At 43.5% G+C, this 17,655-nt stretch overlaps 3 protein-coding genes across 3 annotated transcripts; 1 reads left to right on the forward strand and 2 right to left on the reverse strand.

Moving 5' to 3' along the window:
* Positions 1 to 8,753: 8,753 nt before the first annotated feature.
* On the reverse strand, positions 8,754 to 9,239 carry GCK72_008613 (uncharacterized protein; the record flags this gene model as incomplete). Its single annotated transcript, XM_053726918.1, has 1 exon — positions 8,754 to 9,239. One exon carries the CDS (start codon positions 9,237 to 9,239, stop codon positions 8,754 to 8,756), a length of 486 nt encoding a protein of 161 aa, XP_053586495.1.
* A 2,307-nt stretch (positions 9,240 to 11,546) lies between these two features.
* On the forward strand, positions 11,547 to 16,838 carry GCK72_008614 (uncharacterized protein; the record flags this gene model as incomplete). Its single annotated transcript, XM_053726919.1, has 3 exons — positions 11,547 to 11,674; positions 12,586 to 12,787; positions 16,734 to 16,838. 3 exons carry the CDS (start codon positions 11,547 to 11,549, stop codon positions 16,836 to 16,838), a joined length of 435 nt encoding a protein of 144 aa, XP_053586496.1.
* On the reverse strand, positions 14,377 to 15,830 carry GCK72_008615 (uncharacterized protein; the record flags this gene model as incomplete). The annotated part of the gene is made up of 3 exons (XM_053726920.1): positions 14,377 to 14,654; positions 15,515 to 15,667; positions 15,770 to 15,830. The coding sequence occupies 3 exons, from the start codon at positions 15,828 to 15,830 to the stop codon at positions 14,377 to 14,379; spliced, it is 492 nt and encodes a 163-aa protein (XP_053586497.1).
* Positions 16,839 to 17,655: the final 817 nt, after the last annotated feature.

The following is a 17,655-nucleotide window of genomic DNA, read 5'->3' on the forward strand; positions in this document are numbered from 1 at the left end:
CATAGGGGGTGTTTCGAAACTGAGACACTTTGAAACCGGGAAATTTTGCAACCAAGGGAATCCGGACATACAGAAATCGTGACAGATATAACAAGGGCGTCATAGAGTATAGGAGGGGCGTTTTGAAACTTAAGGACACTTCAAAACAGGAAATCTCAAAACTAGGACACTATGAAAACAGACACTTTGGGAATGGAGTAAATACGGTGTTGGAACTAATGGCCTAGAAAACCAAAAATTGGTTTTCTAGGCCATGGGCTCAAAAGTTCCATCATCTTGCGAACTCTTGAGCCAGACACACACAAGTTTCAGATAAAATGGCAAAAACTGGGAAAAATCTGCAGTTTTCAGTAGAAACTGAGCAAGTTATTGTCATAGGGGGTGTTTCGAAACTGTACAGTTTAGAAACCGGGACATTTTGAAACCAGTTGAAGGAAATCAGGGAATACAGAAATTGTGACAGGCATCATAAGGGCGTTATAGAGTAGAGGAGGGACGTTTTGAAACTTAGGGACACTTCAAAACAGAAAATCTCGAAACTGGGACACTTCCAAACTAAACGGTTTGTAGCTAGAGTAAATACGGTTTCGATATGACCTAGAAAATTGAAGGAGGGTTTTCTAGGCCATGGGCTCAAAATTTCGGTCATCTTACTAACGCGCCGCAGGCGCCCCAGACTTTTTAGTTAGTAAACCAAAAAACATGCCCGAGAGGGGATTACGAAACAAAAACGAGGTCAGAAATGGAAAAATAAAATAAAATAAATCGATGCTAAAAGAGAAAGAGTGGAGTCCAAGAGAGAAAAAGACACAAATAATGTCAAAATGACGGGGTGACACCACTAAAAAGGGAATCGGTGCCCCTGTGTCTACGTAGAATTCAGATGAGAAGGCGTCGTTGTGAAGCGGTCTCTCTTTCTCTGCGTCTCTCAATCTCTCGCCCCCTTCCCTCTATTTTCTGGCTCATGGCTCACGGAGCAGCATTTCGCGCAGAAGAAAAGATGATGGAAATGGAGAAAATGGGAGAGACAGGAGGGTTTGGGCAAACAAGGGGAGAAAAATGAAAAAAGTGTTTTGGGGGGCGGAGCTTACTAGGGTTGAGGGAGATCTTGTTTCATTTTAGATGAGACGACACTTTTTTTTCAAAAGTTTTGAATGACGTTCGTGGGAAAACTGGGGGACTAGTTTATGGGTTCTAAGCCACCAATTTTAAAATCTATGGCCTTGCGTTTTCTAGAAATTTCGGCGTGAAATTTTGAAATGTCAAATTCTGTGTATCGCCAGTGATTACGCAGCGAATTAAAGTTTTGTTAAAATTTGGTTTTGCCTCGCCAAGTCCAGTGAAGCGCGCTTGCATCTTGATACATTTCGAAATTTTTTTGGCCTAGAAAATAAAAATTGACCAATTTTTGAGATTTCGGTTTTTTGGGTGGAACCAGTAAGTTTATACATGAAACACTGTAAAATAGTTTTTTTTTAACTCAAACCCCATTTTTAAGAATAAAACTTACAGAAATTCTACATTTTTCAGACAAGCAACATTGAAAAACAATGAATCTACAGTTTGTATTTAATTTTCGGAATCTCCACTCTTTTCTCTATCTTCTACACTTAAAATTTCCAAAAACCGTCCATTATTCGCAGAGTTACACCCTTCTCCCCCGTCTACCCCTTAAGCCCCGCCCACTGCACACAAATCATAGCGAGCGGCGGAACCCGTGAGATGTCGGCCGCTTGTCTGCGTGCCCCCTTATAAGCGACCCGTCTCTCAGTGTATTTCGTTCTTCCGAGAACATATACTAAAATTGGAACAATACAGAGAAGATTAGCATGGCCCCTGCGCAAGGATGACACGCAAATTCGTGAAGCGTTCCAAATTTTTTGTGTAAATTTGGATGAATTTTATTTTAAGTTTGTTTTCTTTTGACTGATTTTTCTCTTTTAAATTCCATATTTTCGTCATAATTTAGCTGTGTTTTTGAATTTTTCTTCGCTTCAATTTTTCTGTCCATTTGTCCCCGTTTATTTTTCTCGATTTCTTTTCGATAGACCCAATTTTAAAATCAATTTTCTATCTGAAAACCTCGAATTTTTACAAAAAACGAGTTTTGCGTCAGCGAAATCGAGTTTCGTGTCTACAACCCCCTTGACGTGTTTCTGGTGATTTTGACCAAAATAACTCGTTTTTTTCTCAATTTCCTGTCTAATTTTCGTCGTTCTTTGAGTGTATTTCTCATTTATTTTCTTGCAGAAAAAAGAGTAATAAATCTTTTTCTTATTTTTAATCTATCCTCTCTTCAAAAATCCCATTTTAATACAATTTTGGGCCAGACTAATCTGATAATCTCCTCGGCTTTGCGTCATTCATATTTCTGCTTTTTTCTTGGTTCTGGAAGCTTTTTAATCGATTTTTCTTTAAATTTTTCTATTTCAGAAGGGTAACAAATGTCAAATTCGACGATGGAGGCGACTCAATGGAAGGTAAAACAGGCGGTCGACGAGATGATTGATGATTTGGATAAGAACTATTTGAGAGATATGCAGAAGAGCATGTTTCTCTGCTCAGCAAAGTTAGTAAAAGTGACTGAAAAAATGAAGAAAATTGGCTGAAAAAAGGCTGAAAAATGCTGTAATTCTCAGAAAAATCTACAATTTTTGCTGAAAACGAACAAAAATAATACAAAATTTTCGACTTTCACTACTAGAAAAGTCGAATCACTCAAAAATCAGTTCTATATGATTTAAAAAATTTTAAAACTGCAAAAACAGCTACACAAGTTATGCAAGCTTTGTGAAATTACAATGCCGTATCGTAAAATGTTTTTATTTTATTTAGTAGAGGTTTTCGTGGTTTAGATAGGTTTATTATAGGGTAAGAATAAGGATGGGAAGAAGAAGTCATGAATGATAACCAGAACGGTATTTATACTGGATCTTCGATGGGCGGAGTCAGCGGCTTTCAGACAGGCAGGGCAACGGGCGCTTCAGGAATGTGCATCATGGGACTGTGGGCGATAGAGCATTTGAGGTTTGGTTATGGTGCATGATGTTTGAGACGGTTTGGATCTTGTGGGCGGCTGGGTGAGATAGTGTTGGAGATTGGAGACGGTTCCAGAATGTGATGTGGATGGGATATGGAGCGGCGCCTTTGACAGTGTGGGTTGATGGCGAGAGAGTGTTTGAGTTGGTGAGACGTTGACGGGAGATCTGGAAGAATCGTGTTAGGCTTAATAATGGGAATGGGACGTGGGAGCGGGCTCGCCTGTCCTGGACAGAGACCCGGAAGTATCCGGATGGGATGACGATGATGCGTCACCGGGTACAAAGTCCGGTGGGATCTTGGAATACCTAAGGGATTACGATATCCCTTACACCTCCCTCCTCAGCGAGGACCGACCCTGGTCCTCTAAAGGAAAACAGGTGTCTTATCGGTTGTTGGTGGTTATTGGAAAAGTCTTCAAAATTATTGGATTGTTGGTATTGGCTTTTTAAAAAAAAAATTCTTTTTGGATTCTGACGGAATTTTGGAATATTGGTACTTAGTATTGGTTTTATGGGCTGATTTTTTTTTTGATTTGTTGAGGTTTAGGCTGGTGTTAGGGGTTGCTCGAAAAAATGAGAGAGAGAGACTGGATACTAATAGGGACGACCTTGTCATATCCAGTCCTCGGAAACGAACTACTGTTTCCATAATTTTTGAAATTTCTTGCCCCCCGCCTAGGTGGATTACCTTGGAAATTTTCCAATCATCTAGTGGAGCGTCTGCAGATGCCGCATGAGGTGGCTCGGATCTTTGTGGAAGGATCCGGGCGGGATCTTGCAGAAAAGATTGGACCACAACTTCGATCGTCCGGCGGCGGCGACATCGACCAACACGAGGCATAGCGATTTGGTGCGGGTCATGGCGACGTTGAGTCTTTCCGGGCTCTCGATGAAGTCAGGATCGGCGGCGGCGGTTCCATCTGGAGTCTTGTTCCTTTCACCGGCTCTGTCGGACGAGTGGAAAGACTTGGAGCGGGAGGTGAGGATGATCACGAGGTCGAACTCTTGCCCTTGTGACGCGTCGATGGTTCCGACAAAAGCTGGGGTGTCGTCGAGTTCTCTTGCTACGTATCCGGCCTGGGCTTTGTAGTAGGTGAGGATGCCGATCGATGCTTTTTCTTCTCTTGCCAGCACTCGTGACGTGATTGCCAGAGCGATGCTTGCTTCCGTTGGGTTGAAGAGTGAGGTTCCGGAAGTTTGTTGGGCGGCGAACCTGGTGGTGTCGATGATCTGGAGCGGATAGCCATTGTTGAAGGCGAGAAGATCAGGGAAACGGCTTCTCTCTCTTGGTCTCCTGATCGACGTGAGCCGGTTCTGGTAGAACAGGGCCGAACTCGTGGCTGTGACTTCGAACGGGCATCTACGGACTTCTGTGATGTTCAGCTGGCATGAGGTCTTCGATGTTCCTCCCAACAGGTTTCCGACCGCGGGAACTTTGAGAACCTCGTTCAGATCGATGTCGGCATACGGCTTGAGTTGTTTGATATCTCCGATTAAGGCGTATCGAGCTTTTGGGCAGAGAGGACCAAGAGCAATGACTGAGTGGATGGCGATCTGTGATGCTTCGTCCATTTGTACGGTTGCAACGCGTGATCCGTATTGTGACATGGCTCCGTTCTCCCGAAGTGCGTCAGTCACCGAGGAGATTGTTCCAATGACTCCTCGTGGATTGATGAGTTGCACGAGAATCTCGAAGATGGTGCGGATTGGTTTCTGGACGGCTTTGAGGGCCTTTTGGAGATCCTTCCGACGAACGAGTTTGAGGCTGATGGACTGCACTCTGCGAAGGTGGGCGTATGCGTCGAGGACTATCTCGGTGATGGGTGCCTGGTCATCGTTGTCCGTGCGCTGAAGAAGTTTGTCAAACTCACGTGGCCAGACAACTGGGAAGTCAAAGGACGTTCTGTGTTGCGGATCGATGTGGTCGTAGTTTGCGGCGGAGATCATGCGGATGATGGTGGCGGCATTGGAGATCTTTGAGTAGGAAAGTACGATGGCGGCGGTTGCGGCGTTGGTGGTTGCCATGGCGAGGTGCATCTTGTTTCCTGCGGACTCGCGGATGGTGATGTGAAGAGCGGCCGCGATCATGGTGGTTTTGCCTACTCCGAATGATGAATTGGCAACGATAACTGGGATGTTGGTTTTAGCCAACGCGCAGACGTATCTTGACTGCTCCGAAGTCAATACGACGCTACCCATTTCGATGTTGAAACGGTGATCTGGAATCGATTCCCAGGGAATTGGTCGGCCTCCGAGGCATGCTTCCAACAACAGCTTGACTGGAGCTTTTGGATCCATTGTCTGGTAGACTGCGGCGGACGGGAAAAGCTTGAGATGGTACTCGTTGTTCTCCATCTCTTGCCAGACGATGGTGCGAACTCGGTTCATCTTATAAGCGGTGTCCACAGCTTCCGATTCTGAAGTGATCAGCTTTGCTCTTATCACGAGGTCGTTGTCCACAAACGAGGCGTCGTCGACTTCCATCTGCAGATTTCTTCCGTCGGCTTTCATGAGGAAGACCGATGAGCGCGCCCATTGGGAGATCTGGGCTGGACCACTAAGATTCGTTAGTACAAACGAAATCGTTGGTTTGTTGCGGACCGTCAAGACTCTGTCGATGAGAACGGTGTGAACCTGGAAGTCTTTGTTTTTGTTTGCGAGCGCTAGAGTTCCAGAGAGACCAAGGTAGGCGGAGTCGAAGAGTGCTTTGTAGCATTTTCTGATGTCACTCGGAAACTTTTTGAACGGCTGGACGGTGTGACACATTGTTTCCTGTGTTTCCGTGGAAGCTGCGGCGAGAGTGATGACACTAGGGAAAGTTGGGATGGAAGAAGCGTGGTCGCGCGTTTGATCGGCTGCGTATGGGCGTGACTCGTCGGATAGATTCCACACGAACTCTCCAGTCTTAAGCTTCGGGCAGAAAATTTTGGCTGAAACAATAGTCCCTGCTGACGCTGTTTTGTCAAGCGCCTTGAACATGTCCGCTTTTGCGGTTACCAGAGTATTAAAACCGGCGGCGACGCAGAGGACTTTACCAGAACGAGACTTGCTTGAGTTTACCTTGACGGCCACGACATCCTCCTGGATGGTCCTGTGTAGCAGATAGCACGTCTTAATCTTCCAGAAGTGGTGATTTTTCGTACTGTGAATTCCGTCGAAAGAGACTAGCTTTTCTCCGACTGTTGCCTTTGGCCGGGTGACTAGCTCAGTCACGTACAACGCGTCCCCTGGGTAGTAGTTGCTGGTGTGTGGGACTACACCCGGGTTCGAAAGGTCGTCTGCGAATACGTCGAAGTAGACCATATGAAGGTCTGGCCTGTCGTTGGCCACGACTTCGAGGAGATGGGGCTTCGCGTACCATCCTCTTCCGTCGCTCTCTACAATTATGTAGATCACTCCCCAGTCGGATGGTTTGGAAGTGATTCCGGTGAGCGCGGTTTTCGGGGCTCCACTGCGGCCTCCTCCGCCTTCTGTGAAAATTTGAGAGGCGGCTTCGGTTTTGGCGCGGAAGAAGGTGACGTGAGCTAAGTCAATTTGCGTGGCGATCCAGCGGACGTGTTCGTTCATGCTCGGTGGGGTGTTTTTAACGAAGGTGTAGTGAGGTGCGAACGGATGATCGCTTGGATCAGCAGAATCTGAGGTAACGTAGGTTTGAATCGGATGTGAGTCGACAGAGTTCAAGCTACGGTCCTCAGGGAGGCTGGTGATTTTCTCAAGAGCGGAGTTGGTTTCGTTTACGACTGGGGTTGCCGGATTCATTTCGGAGCTGCGATCCTTTTGAAAACAGTTTTCTTCCCCGTGTACCGTGCTCACCGAAGATGGCTTTTCCGTGGATTCCTGTGTCTCCTCGGTGCTGGTTTCGGTGGCGTCGTCTCCCAGGATTTCTGCTTCCTGTTCGGGCGAGACGTCGACCATCTCGATGTCGTTGTTGCTGAGGCGAAGATCCTCGGCTGCTGCTGCGGGGTCGGTCGGCGGTGGTTGATCGTTGAGCGGGGGATCCGCCGGGTTGTCGGTCATTGCTTGGTCGGTGAGTTGGTTCGTTGGTTTCTGAAATGATAACATTGATGGTTTTGGATATTAGCTCTTAAACGAGGGGTAGGAAAAAGAAAAGGAAAAAGGTGGCGAGAGAGAGGGAGAGAGATAGAGAAGGAGAGAGAAAAGTAACGCGAAAGAGAGGAGAAAATGTGTTTTCGGAGGCGGTGCGATGGTATTTTCGAGAAAGGAATAGGAGAACGAGCTTGGGTGAAGAGGATATTGAAATTCGGAAAGAAAAGGTAGGGATGCGCAACCTACGCTTCGTGCATTAAAAAAAATTTTAATTATGGTTTCGAAATGGGATTCTCATTCCTTGCAATGGAACGTGGTTCCGGACTCCTTCAGCAACGGCTTGGCCTATCTGTCTGGCCATGCCCGTTATTGGGTCGTCGTGGCGAAAGAATTTTCTCTCGTAATGAGGGTCGCAACCGCATGTGAGTTCGACGACTGGGCGATGTCTGGTCCATACCTCCGTCGATACTATGCGGAATTGTGGGGGAGACCGCAATGGCAACGGGTTGTTTCTGCGATCCTGTCGCCAAGGCGGACCTCCACTGGCGAGGCGTCCGTCCTCGAGTACGTAACCCGGAAGGTCTTCTTTGACGTCGAAGGTGCTGAATGGCGAATCATCTCTCGCGATCCATACGGTGAGTGTATCCTCGTGGCGACGAATCGTGACGTTGAGTTTGACCAGGTGTACGATTTTCCAGGGTGGTGGGTCCTGTCGGCCAGGTTTGGGCGGAATCGATGGTTGAGAATCCGTGAAGGCTCTCTTCATGTTCGAGAATGCTGAAATTATAACTTTTGATTGTTTGGGTATTGGTTCTTAACGAGCGAAAGAGAGAGGGAGAAAATGGGTGGTTTCGAGGGTGACATGGTTAGTAATCAGATGAAACGGATGGACGGAAAATTGGTTTAGAACAAAAACGCGTGGAAGGTAGGGATGTACAACCTACGCTTCGTCTGTTTCTAAGATTTAGTTTCGAGCGAAAAATCTCATCCCTTCTATTGGGAGGTTGTTCCAGATTCTTTCTGCGATAGCCTGTCCCAACTGACGGGTTATGCATACTAGTGGTATGTCGTGGTACCAGTAGTCCGCGTCGTATTCCGGATGGCAACCGCAACTGAGATAGTCGAACGAGACGTGTCTTTTCCAGGCTTCGGTTGACGCTTCACAGAATTGTGGCTCGGGTTGCGCGGGCGTAGTGATTCTGGGACCACTGAGGGCTCTCCAAGGTGGCGCGGTGGCAGCATGGAGGCGTCCGTCCATGAGTATGTAACCCGGAGATTCTTCCTCTTCTTCTTCCATGGCTACTGTGATCTCGTGCGGCTCGAATGGTTCGAGGTCCAAAGTGACCCATGCGGTGAGATCATCGTCAAGGAGACAGGTCTTGACGTTGACCTGAACCAAAGGTCCAATTGCCCAGTATTGTTCAGGTTGACGGGCAACGGGGTCGGGGGGTGGTGGCGAATCCATGGCGGGCGTGAGGAGTGCTCAAGTATGCTGAAATGGTAACCTTGGTCTGTTGCGTATTTTTAAGCAAGAGGAAGAGGAAAAGAGACGACTGAGAAAGCGGAGTAGTGGTAATTTCGGAGAGCAACGTAAGTGGGTGGAAGAAGAAAAATTAAAAATGTTTGCGACCTGGGGAATGTAGGGATGTGCAGCCTACGCTTCGTCTAGGCTCTTGTCCTATCGAGAAATGTCATCCCCTCTACCGGACATAGGTTCCAAAGTCTCTCGGCGACGTCCTGAGCTAACTGCCTGGCCCTGCACCGGTCTATGTCCAAGTGGTCGTCTTCGTCGTAGAAATCGTCGTATTCCAAGCTGCAGCCGCATGTGTGGTTACCGTAGACTGCGCCATGTCTTTTCCAGGCCTCGATGCAGTACCAGCCGGAGTGCGGGGGTTCGAAGGTGTCGTAGAGTGAATGGGATGCTGGAGGCATAACCTGGAGAACACCACCCATGAGCCAGAAATAACGGAAGGGTGTTTGGATGAACGGAAGGCGGCCTATGCTTCTTGGTTCTAACTCTAACTTGACAATTCCTATGGTGATTCCGTCAACGACGCCGGTGTGGGCGTATATCTCGACCAGGGGTCCACGTGGGTAGATAGAGTGACGTGGCTGATCGGGACGGAGAAGAACGGATGGTTGTGAACTCATGAAGGGTGTGAATAGTACGCAAGTATGAAAGCTAAAGAAATCGAAAAATAAGTAACGTTATTTTTGATGAGTGATGGAAGAGGCAAACCGAGGGCTTTAATAAAGACGAAAATCAGAGAGGGAAAAAAAACGTAGGTGAGCTTGAAACAAGCTAGTACCGGGATAAATAAAATAAATAGTACGAGAATTTAACGGGCTCCTACACGTAAAAAAAAATGCGTTAAAAAAATGATGATGGCAATCGTAATGTTAATAATGCGAATGTCGACGGGAACGCGACGAGAAATCAGTATAAGGAGAATGGGGAGAAACGGGGAAGAAGGGTACAGTACGCGAAAAAAAAAAATGATAGATGCTCCCTTCTCTTGGCTTCCATGCCAAGGGACGAGGCTTACGATATTGCGGACAATAAGTTAGAAGAAGATAGAAAGTGACTCAGCTAGATGGCGCGTTGTGAAAATGCGGTAGGATGAAAAGACTGAGGCAACAAGGGGCGAAACAACGATGCTGACGTTAAGAGGACAAAGAGGGGAAAGAAGATACGGTAAGGGCTGTAAAGTCGTGGGTGGAACGAAAAATAACTCCATCGGACTGTATTCGCTCGCTGTTTAGAGTTTAGCTGGAACTCGGTTTCTACACTGGTGATATAACAAGAGGTTTTTGGAATTGGGGAATTGATTCGGGATGGATGGAAATAAACAAAAGCGGGCGAGGATAGTGACAGAGGAGAATAAAAAAAAACAAAAGCGGGCGAGGATGGTGCCAGAGAAGAAAAAAACAAAAAGGGTGAGCCGATGGGTGGACTGTAATTTGATACGCGGTTTCTACTAATGACTGGAGTTGGGTTTGCTTGGCGGAGAGTTTTATGGTCACGTTTAATCAGGGCTGCGACCTGATCCTGTTTCGGAAAAAAAAATTACCTCAAGTGATTTTAACTTAGCTACTCTTAACTAAAGTTACTGCTTGGGCGTACCTATTATTTGCTGATGAGTGAAGAATCTGGTGACGTTAGACTGAGCCGATACGGGGCAAATTGTGGTGCTGGGGTCTTATTTTGCTGCTACGGGGAAGTAAATTGTAGAGTAAAAAGTGACTGTGAATGTTTCGAATGGGCCGAGAAGTATTACTGATTTTGACGGCGCTTTCGGTCAGACGCGAAATGACCTTTCGTTACGACAACTGAAGGCCCTTGAGGAACGATAGTGTTAGCTTAGCGGCTTCTAAAGTCAAAAACTTAACTTGAACAGGTGAATTCGGCGCGACCTTTTAAAGGACTTTTACGTAAAGAAAATTTCTAGGTTGGCGAACCTGTCGATGAAGGTATTTAGGATGGGGGTTTCGATATGATTTTGAGTAACTTAAGACAACTGGACTGGGAACCGTTAATTGCGCATACGAGCCGGTTGGGAACCCTGACTTACCTTCGATGAAGTTGATCCTCCTTTGACTTGAAGCAACGAACATTTTGCTAACAACACTTGACGCACGTGTACCATACACGTGGGGAAAACGACTTCGAACTATCTTATTTTCTTATTCTATTCTTACAAGTATTTTTACTTTAAGAGGGGAAACTTAATTCCTAAGCTTGTCGCTACGAGGCAAGATGAAAAGAAAAATAACAGGGAGCGAAGAAAGATTGCTACCGGACTGTTATATTCAAACGGTGGGGAAATAGAAGACGCGGGGACGAAAAGGGGGCGGGCGGGTGGGGGGATTGTGTACACATTACACTACTGCAGCTTTCTGCACTCTGAGTCATATCTTAAAAGGTCAACCTTTGTTGCCTATCTCACAAATTTTCTCAATTCTTTTGGACTACTCTCAACTCTCATCGTACGTACGGAATTCTCTTACTGACTCTTGACTCTTAACTCTTAAATTCTTAACTCTTAATTCTTAATTCTCGAAATTCACAAATGTCTCTATAAGACTTTTCTTACGACTAGGCAGGGAGACTCAACAAATAAAACTATGAGGGACCTAAGTATTAAACTAATTGGCGCCTAAGCTTAATACCTAAATTATCCTCCTACGGATGCATCCCGGACACGTATTTGTCCGACTCAAACTTAACTTAACTTATCTCAACTTATCATCAGGGGCGGCAGAGGTCCAATTACCCCCCTGGCACTCAATATACCTGCACTAATCGGTCCAACACTTACCTTACCATTCCTATCCAACAACGGGTCGATCTTTTGCTCGGCGGGACCACGGCCACCGAGACTCGCTGCTACCAGTAGAGGTTTTCGTGGTTTAGATAGGTTTATTATAGGGTAAGAATAAGGATGGGAAGAAGAAGTCATGAATGATAACCAGAACGGTATTTATACTGGATCTTCGATGGGCGGAGTCAGCGGCTTTCAGACAGGCAGGGCAACGGGCGCTTCAGGAATGTGCATCATGGGACTGTGGGCGATAGAGCATTTGAGGTTTGGTTATGGTGCATGATGTTTGAGACGGTTTGGATCTTGTGGGCGGCTGGGTGAGATAGTGTTGGAGATTGGAGACGGTTCCAGAATGTGATGTGGATGGGATATGGAGCGGCGCCTTTGACAGTGTGGGTTGATGGCGAGAGAGTGTTTGAGTTGGTGAGACGTTGACGGGAGATCTGGAAGAATCGTGTTAGGCTTAATAATGGGAATGGGACGTGGGAGCGGGCTCGCCTGTCCTGGACAGAGACCCGGAAGTATCCGGATGGGATGACGATGATGCGTCACCGGGTACAAAGTCCGGTGGGATCTTGGAATACCTAAGGGATTACGATATCCCTTACAATTTTATCAAATATCTTGATGAAAAATTCGTGTTCATAAATATAATTTCGTCAAGAAAACGCATTTTTACATTTTTCCTGATAATTTTCTTCAAATTAGGCTGAAACTGTCAAATTTTGAACCAAATTTTCTTTAAAAAGAGATCCCAATAAGGTGGCTACCAAGTCTGTGCGAAAAAATTTTCTAACGAAAAGATAGTTTCCGAAAAAATCGTTCGAAAAATTTAAGTAATTTCTTCTGAGATTCTTTCGAAAATTAAGTAACAAAAGTTGTGATTTTTCCTGAAATTTTTCCTAATTTTGCACATAAGAACAGGTTTTCGTGGGTCTGTCCTTGAAATACTTACAATGTTCATAAATTCTAGATTTTTCAGACTTTTCTTTACTTTTTTTCGGTTTTTTTCAGTCAAAACTGCTAGAAACCCGGATTTTTAACTAAAAAACTTGAAAACTGAATAGCAAAAATTCATCTGTAAACTGTCAAAACCAGACGATTTTCATCCAATTTCATATCATTTACAGCCATTTTTCTCACAAAAAAAACCCTCAATTTCCCAAATTTTCCAGATGCTGTGACAACAAGAAGACGACACGTGACGCCGTTGAGAATTGTGTGGAGAGTTGTAACGACGGAATGAAGAAAGCGCAAGGGAATCTGGAGAGAGAACTCGGTGGTCTACAGGATCAGTTGTCTCGGTGTGCGATGACTTGTTACGATAAACTCGTTCAACAATTCGGTCCAGATGTCAACAAGTACACTGAGAATCAGGTTTGTAGCAGGAAATTTATGGGGTAAAAGTCATACTTGCAACGGGCCGGGCCGATTTGAGAATTTTCACCGGCCCGGCCCGAGTCACAGTAAAAATTTGAAAATTTGAGTTTTTTTTTGAATTTTTTTTCGATTTTTTCGCAAAAAAAGTCGATTTGTTTTTACATTTCGATAAAATACCAGTTTACATGGATTTTTGACTATTTTTGATGAAAATTAAAAAAAATTTCGAACAATTTTTGGCTCCGGGCCGGGCCGGGCCGATATTTTGCATACTTGTCAAATGACGGGCCGGCCCGTCTCGTCAGGGATATGGGATTTTTGAGAAAAATTTTCAATTTTTTTTCAATTTTCAATTTTTCATGCGGAAAAATTGACAAAAAGACACTCATATTATTCTATGAGAAAAGTCTGAGTTCATCTTAGTACACCTTTAATCAAATTTGCAAAAAAATTGAAAAAAAAATTCCCTCCAAAAAGACGGGCCTGAAAAGCTTCGGCCCGGCCCTTGACAAGTATGATATTTTGCAAGTCTGGTAAAAGTAACGAAATCCGATTTAATTTTCATTGAAAACCAGTTTTTAAAGCTGGTGCTCAAAATTTGATACTAAAATTTAGAAAATAGTTTTTTTCTGAAGAGTGCTTCTCTGAAATTTCGGATTTCGTCCTGAAAATATTGATTTTAACCGAAAAAATGCTGGAAATTGACATTTTTCGGCTATTTTGACCCGAAAAACCTTGTTTTCTCACATTTTCTCCTCGGAGAGTCTACAATCCTTATTAGCTTCTTACAACTGCGCCCCATCGCAACCGAGAGAGTATCGGCGAGAGACGCAGAGTTTTTTTCTGGCGCGAAACAGATTTTCACCATTTTTATCTTATTTTGCATAATTTTCTCTTTTTTTTTCTAGATTTTTAATTAAAACTTGTGAAAATAGATCAAAAATGGCGAAAATCTGTTTCGCGCCAGAAAAAACTCTGCGTCTCTCGCCGATACTCTCTCGGTTGCGGTGGGGCGCAGTTGTAACGAAATTGCTCTGCTAATATACACTGAGAGTCAGATTTATCACGAAATTCGGGGTGAAAAAGTAACGAAATCCGTCTAAATTTTCATGAAAAATCAGTTTTTGAAGCTGCTGATCAAAATTTGATACATTTTAGAAAATCAGATTTTCCGTTGAGGTCGTCTCTGAAATCTCTGAAAAAACGCCTGGAAACTTACATTTTAACCGAGAAACACTCAAAAATCGGTTTTTTCGTCTTTTTTTACCCGAAAACCCCTAATTTTTCAACATTTTGCCTTCTGAAATCCTAAAATATCACAGGTTGTTCATTGAATGAGAGGAAATGACATCGAAACGGAATAGACACAAAAAAGAATAGTTTTCTGATAATGAAATTAGAATTTTCTAGAGAAATTACGTAATAGTAGGAATAGCGTAGGAATGAGAGGAAGAGAGATAGGCTCCGCCCAATTTTTGCAGTTTTTTGAAGAAAAATTGCAAAGATGGACGAAGTTCAAGATAGTTTTTTGGTGAAATTGAAAAAAAAAACACAGAAATTGGTTTAAAATATGAAAAAATAGTGAATTATCCATACATCGAATCGTGAAGCTCCGCAAGATTTCTCTCCCTCTCCTCGATTTCCAACTCTCCGTCCGTCTTGACTTTCGCTCGACACGTTGGACACGTTTGCTCTTTTTCGAGCCAGAGAGTCAGACAGAAATAATGGAAACGATGGTTGCACGGCATGATGACAATCGATTCCCGGAATGTCGCCTCGTCGGTTCTCAGCTCCTCTTTGAGCACGAAATCTTGAGGAATATCGACCGGATTGCACACATTGTCGAGGCAGATGGCACAGACGTCTGAAAAAATATAGGATTTTTAGTGAAAGTGTCGGAAAATTGAGGAGAAATAGAATTTTCAACTCCTAAAACGACTGAAGAACTATTTTTTCGCGTAAGACTTATTAGCAGCTTCTCTCACAACTGCGCCCCACCGCAAACGAGAGAATATCGGTGAGAGACGCAGAGTTTCTTCTCGCGCCAACACAGATTTTCACAGTTTTTGACCTTTTTTCGCCATTTTTCCTAATAATAATAATTTACAAAAAAAAACCAGGTATGTGCCCGGGTGGCGTTGAGCGCCTCGCATTTTTTGAAGAAATTCGAAATTGCGGCGAGAGAGAGTGTGCGAATTGGAGTGACGCAGACAGACTCTCTCGATTTTACACACTCTCTCTCATCGCATTTTCGCACACTTTGAATTCTTTCAGCGCCCAAAGCGCCTCCATAGGCACATCCCTGAAAAAAACCATGAAAAAATGCGAGAATAGCTCAAAAATTATGAAAATCTGTGTCGGCGCGAGAAAAAAAACTCTCTCGTTTGCGGTGGGGCGCAGTTGTAATAAAAATGCTCGGCTAATAACAAAAGGAGCATCGGCATTGTATTTATAGGTTTTCTGCACATTTTGAGCAATTTTTCACCAGTTATAAGTGAAAAATATTGGAAAATTGAGAGAAAACTACTATTTCGAGCTCCGAAACTCAATAATATCGGCTGAAAAATTGATTTATTATCCCCATTTTCGCATTAAAATCGTGAATTCAGCAGTTTTGAGCGATTTTTAGATGAAAGTACGATGAAAAATAAACAAAACGCATTTTTTCGCTAAAAACACATTTTTTCGATTAAAAATTCATTCCAAATTCATATTTCCACTTACCAGTCTTATCCTGCTTATTCACGTGCTCCTTCTTCATCAATCGCAACGATTTGAATGATTTCCGGCCGGGAGCGATGTCTGGACGACTGAAAATGTCGGTCCAACGGCGGAACGAGTCGCGGTTTCGATCGCTGTCACCTTCCGTAGCGATTCCTGCATTTAAATCGAAAAATTTGAGGTTTTTGACTGTTTTTACCGCTAATTTTAGCTCAAATTTCCTTTTTTTTTAACAATTTAAAAAATTCTGAAACTTACTTCTAAAAATCTCTTCGAGCAGCTCCGAATAATCGGTTGGTTGAACACGTAAATCAGCCATAATTTTCTACTTTTTCCACTGAAATTTGCTCTAAAAGCAGCGAAATCTCCACTAGAATCGTCTAGAAGTCGGCGGAATAAACGTCACACGAAGGTGACAAATTCCCCGAGGTCCGCAGCTTTTCGTCGCGGTGTTTGCGTACGAATGTCTGTCGTCTCTCCGCTTTCATCACGTGTCAGGTCTCTCTCTCTCTCCCTCGTCGTCTGCTTTCATGTGAATTGATGAATCATCCGTTTCATTCCGAAAAAAGAGAAATTTCATTCAATTCCACGCCTCTTCAGCTTGAAAAATCGATTTTTTCAATTGATTTTCACTGTTTTCTCCTTGATTTGTAGATTTTAGTAGTTTTTATTGCTAATTATCATGGGTTGCCTGGAAAACTTTGAAATATAGCTTTTGAGAGTTCAAAAACCTGAAAATAGCTGTAAAATGCCGATTTGCCCGGTACAAATATTAATTTTCCAGTATTTTCAAGCTTAAAGGTACTTATTTTGGAAAAAAGGTTTTCCAAAGAAAGTCTTATGAAATAGCACTTTGTCTTGTTGGATATCGGTTTTCTATATTAAAAAAAGTGATCACAATCCGATTTTTGATTTGAAACGCAAGTTTTTAGCCTTATTGTCTGTCTTTATTCGAAAAAATATATAATTTTTGCCAATTTCAAGTAAAAATCTGCAATTTCGAAATCGAAAATGCCTGGAGACCGCCCATTTCTTAGAGAAAAACGGATTTTCATTCAATTTTTCTGAGAAAAAAACCTACTTTTCGTATGAAAAAACAGATTTTCAAGACGACGTCCTTCGTCCGAAAAACCAAAACGATGTGCTCTGCAAAAAGGGCGTAACCTAAATGTGGGCGGAGCCTAAACCCTAATCCTCTCATTATTCCCTTATCTTTCTTCAGAAGATGAGTTTCAACGAGAAACTCGACTCGTGTGTCTCCGTGTGCGCCGACGATCACATCAAACTGATTCCAGCCATCAAGAAACGGTTCGCCAAAAATCTCTAAGTCCCGCCCACTTTTTCCCCCACGCTTATTTATATTTTGAGTATTGCCATATCTCTCTCTTCCGTTTTTAGTCTTTTATTTTTCTCAAAATTGATATCAATCTTTCTCCCCCCATTTAGGCGTATTTTTAGGCTCCCCATTCATTGTTGTGTTCATTTTTTCTCTATTGCTCACAATTCTTATTCCAGTTCTTTCTTTTTCTCATAAATATATTTTTAGTACCGTTTCTCTTTGTTTTGTCCCGTCGTTTTCCGCGTTTTCGTCGTGAATTTTTCGTATTTTAAACCGTTTCAATCCAATTTCAGCTCGAAAATGATGGTTTTGGGTGTTGACTAGGCGGAAAAATCAAAAATGAAGTTTTTAATCGAATATTTTAGGAATTTTAAGCCAGTTTCGTTTGAAAATCGCTGAAAACCGCATACTAATTCGTTTTTGAATAATCACGCAATGAGTCCAAACGTGGTATTTGCAAAGTCCGATTTTCGTGGCGAGACCCATTTACAATATTCGTCCATGCGCCTTTTTTGTCGATTTACGCGGTGTACTGTAATTATTTCGAAATTTGTTATTATCGGAATAAAAAAGTTCCGACATTTTTTACCGACGCGCAAGACTCCCGCCACTGATCTACGGAAACGCCCACTCATCATAAACATTTCTTCTGCAAGATCAGGGCACGGTTTCATTGAATTCGCGGGTGAAGTTTTGTTTAAAAATACCACTTTCTAAATAAAATTTGACCTATTTCCCTTAAAATTTCATTTCCACCATGAAGTTTGAGGAAAAAAGATCAAATTTTAAAGGAAATAGGTCAAAT

The sequence above is a fragment of the Caenorhabditis remanei genome, chromosome III, assembly GCF_010183535.1.
Source record: "Caenorhabditis remanei strain PX506 chromosome III, whole genome shotgun sequence".
NCBI lineage: Eukaryota > Metazoa > Nematoda > Chromadorea > Rhabditida > Rhabditidae > Caenorhabditis > Caenorhabditis remanei.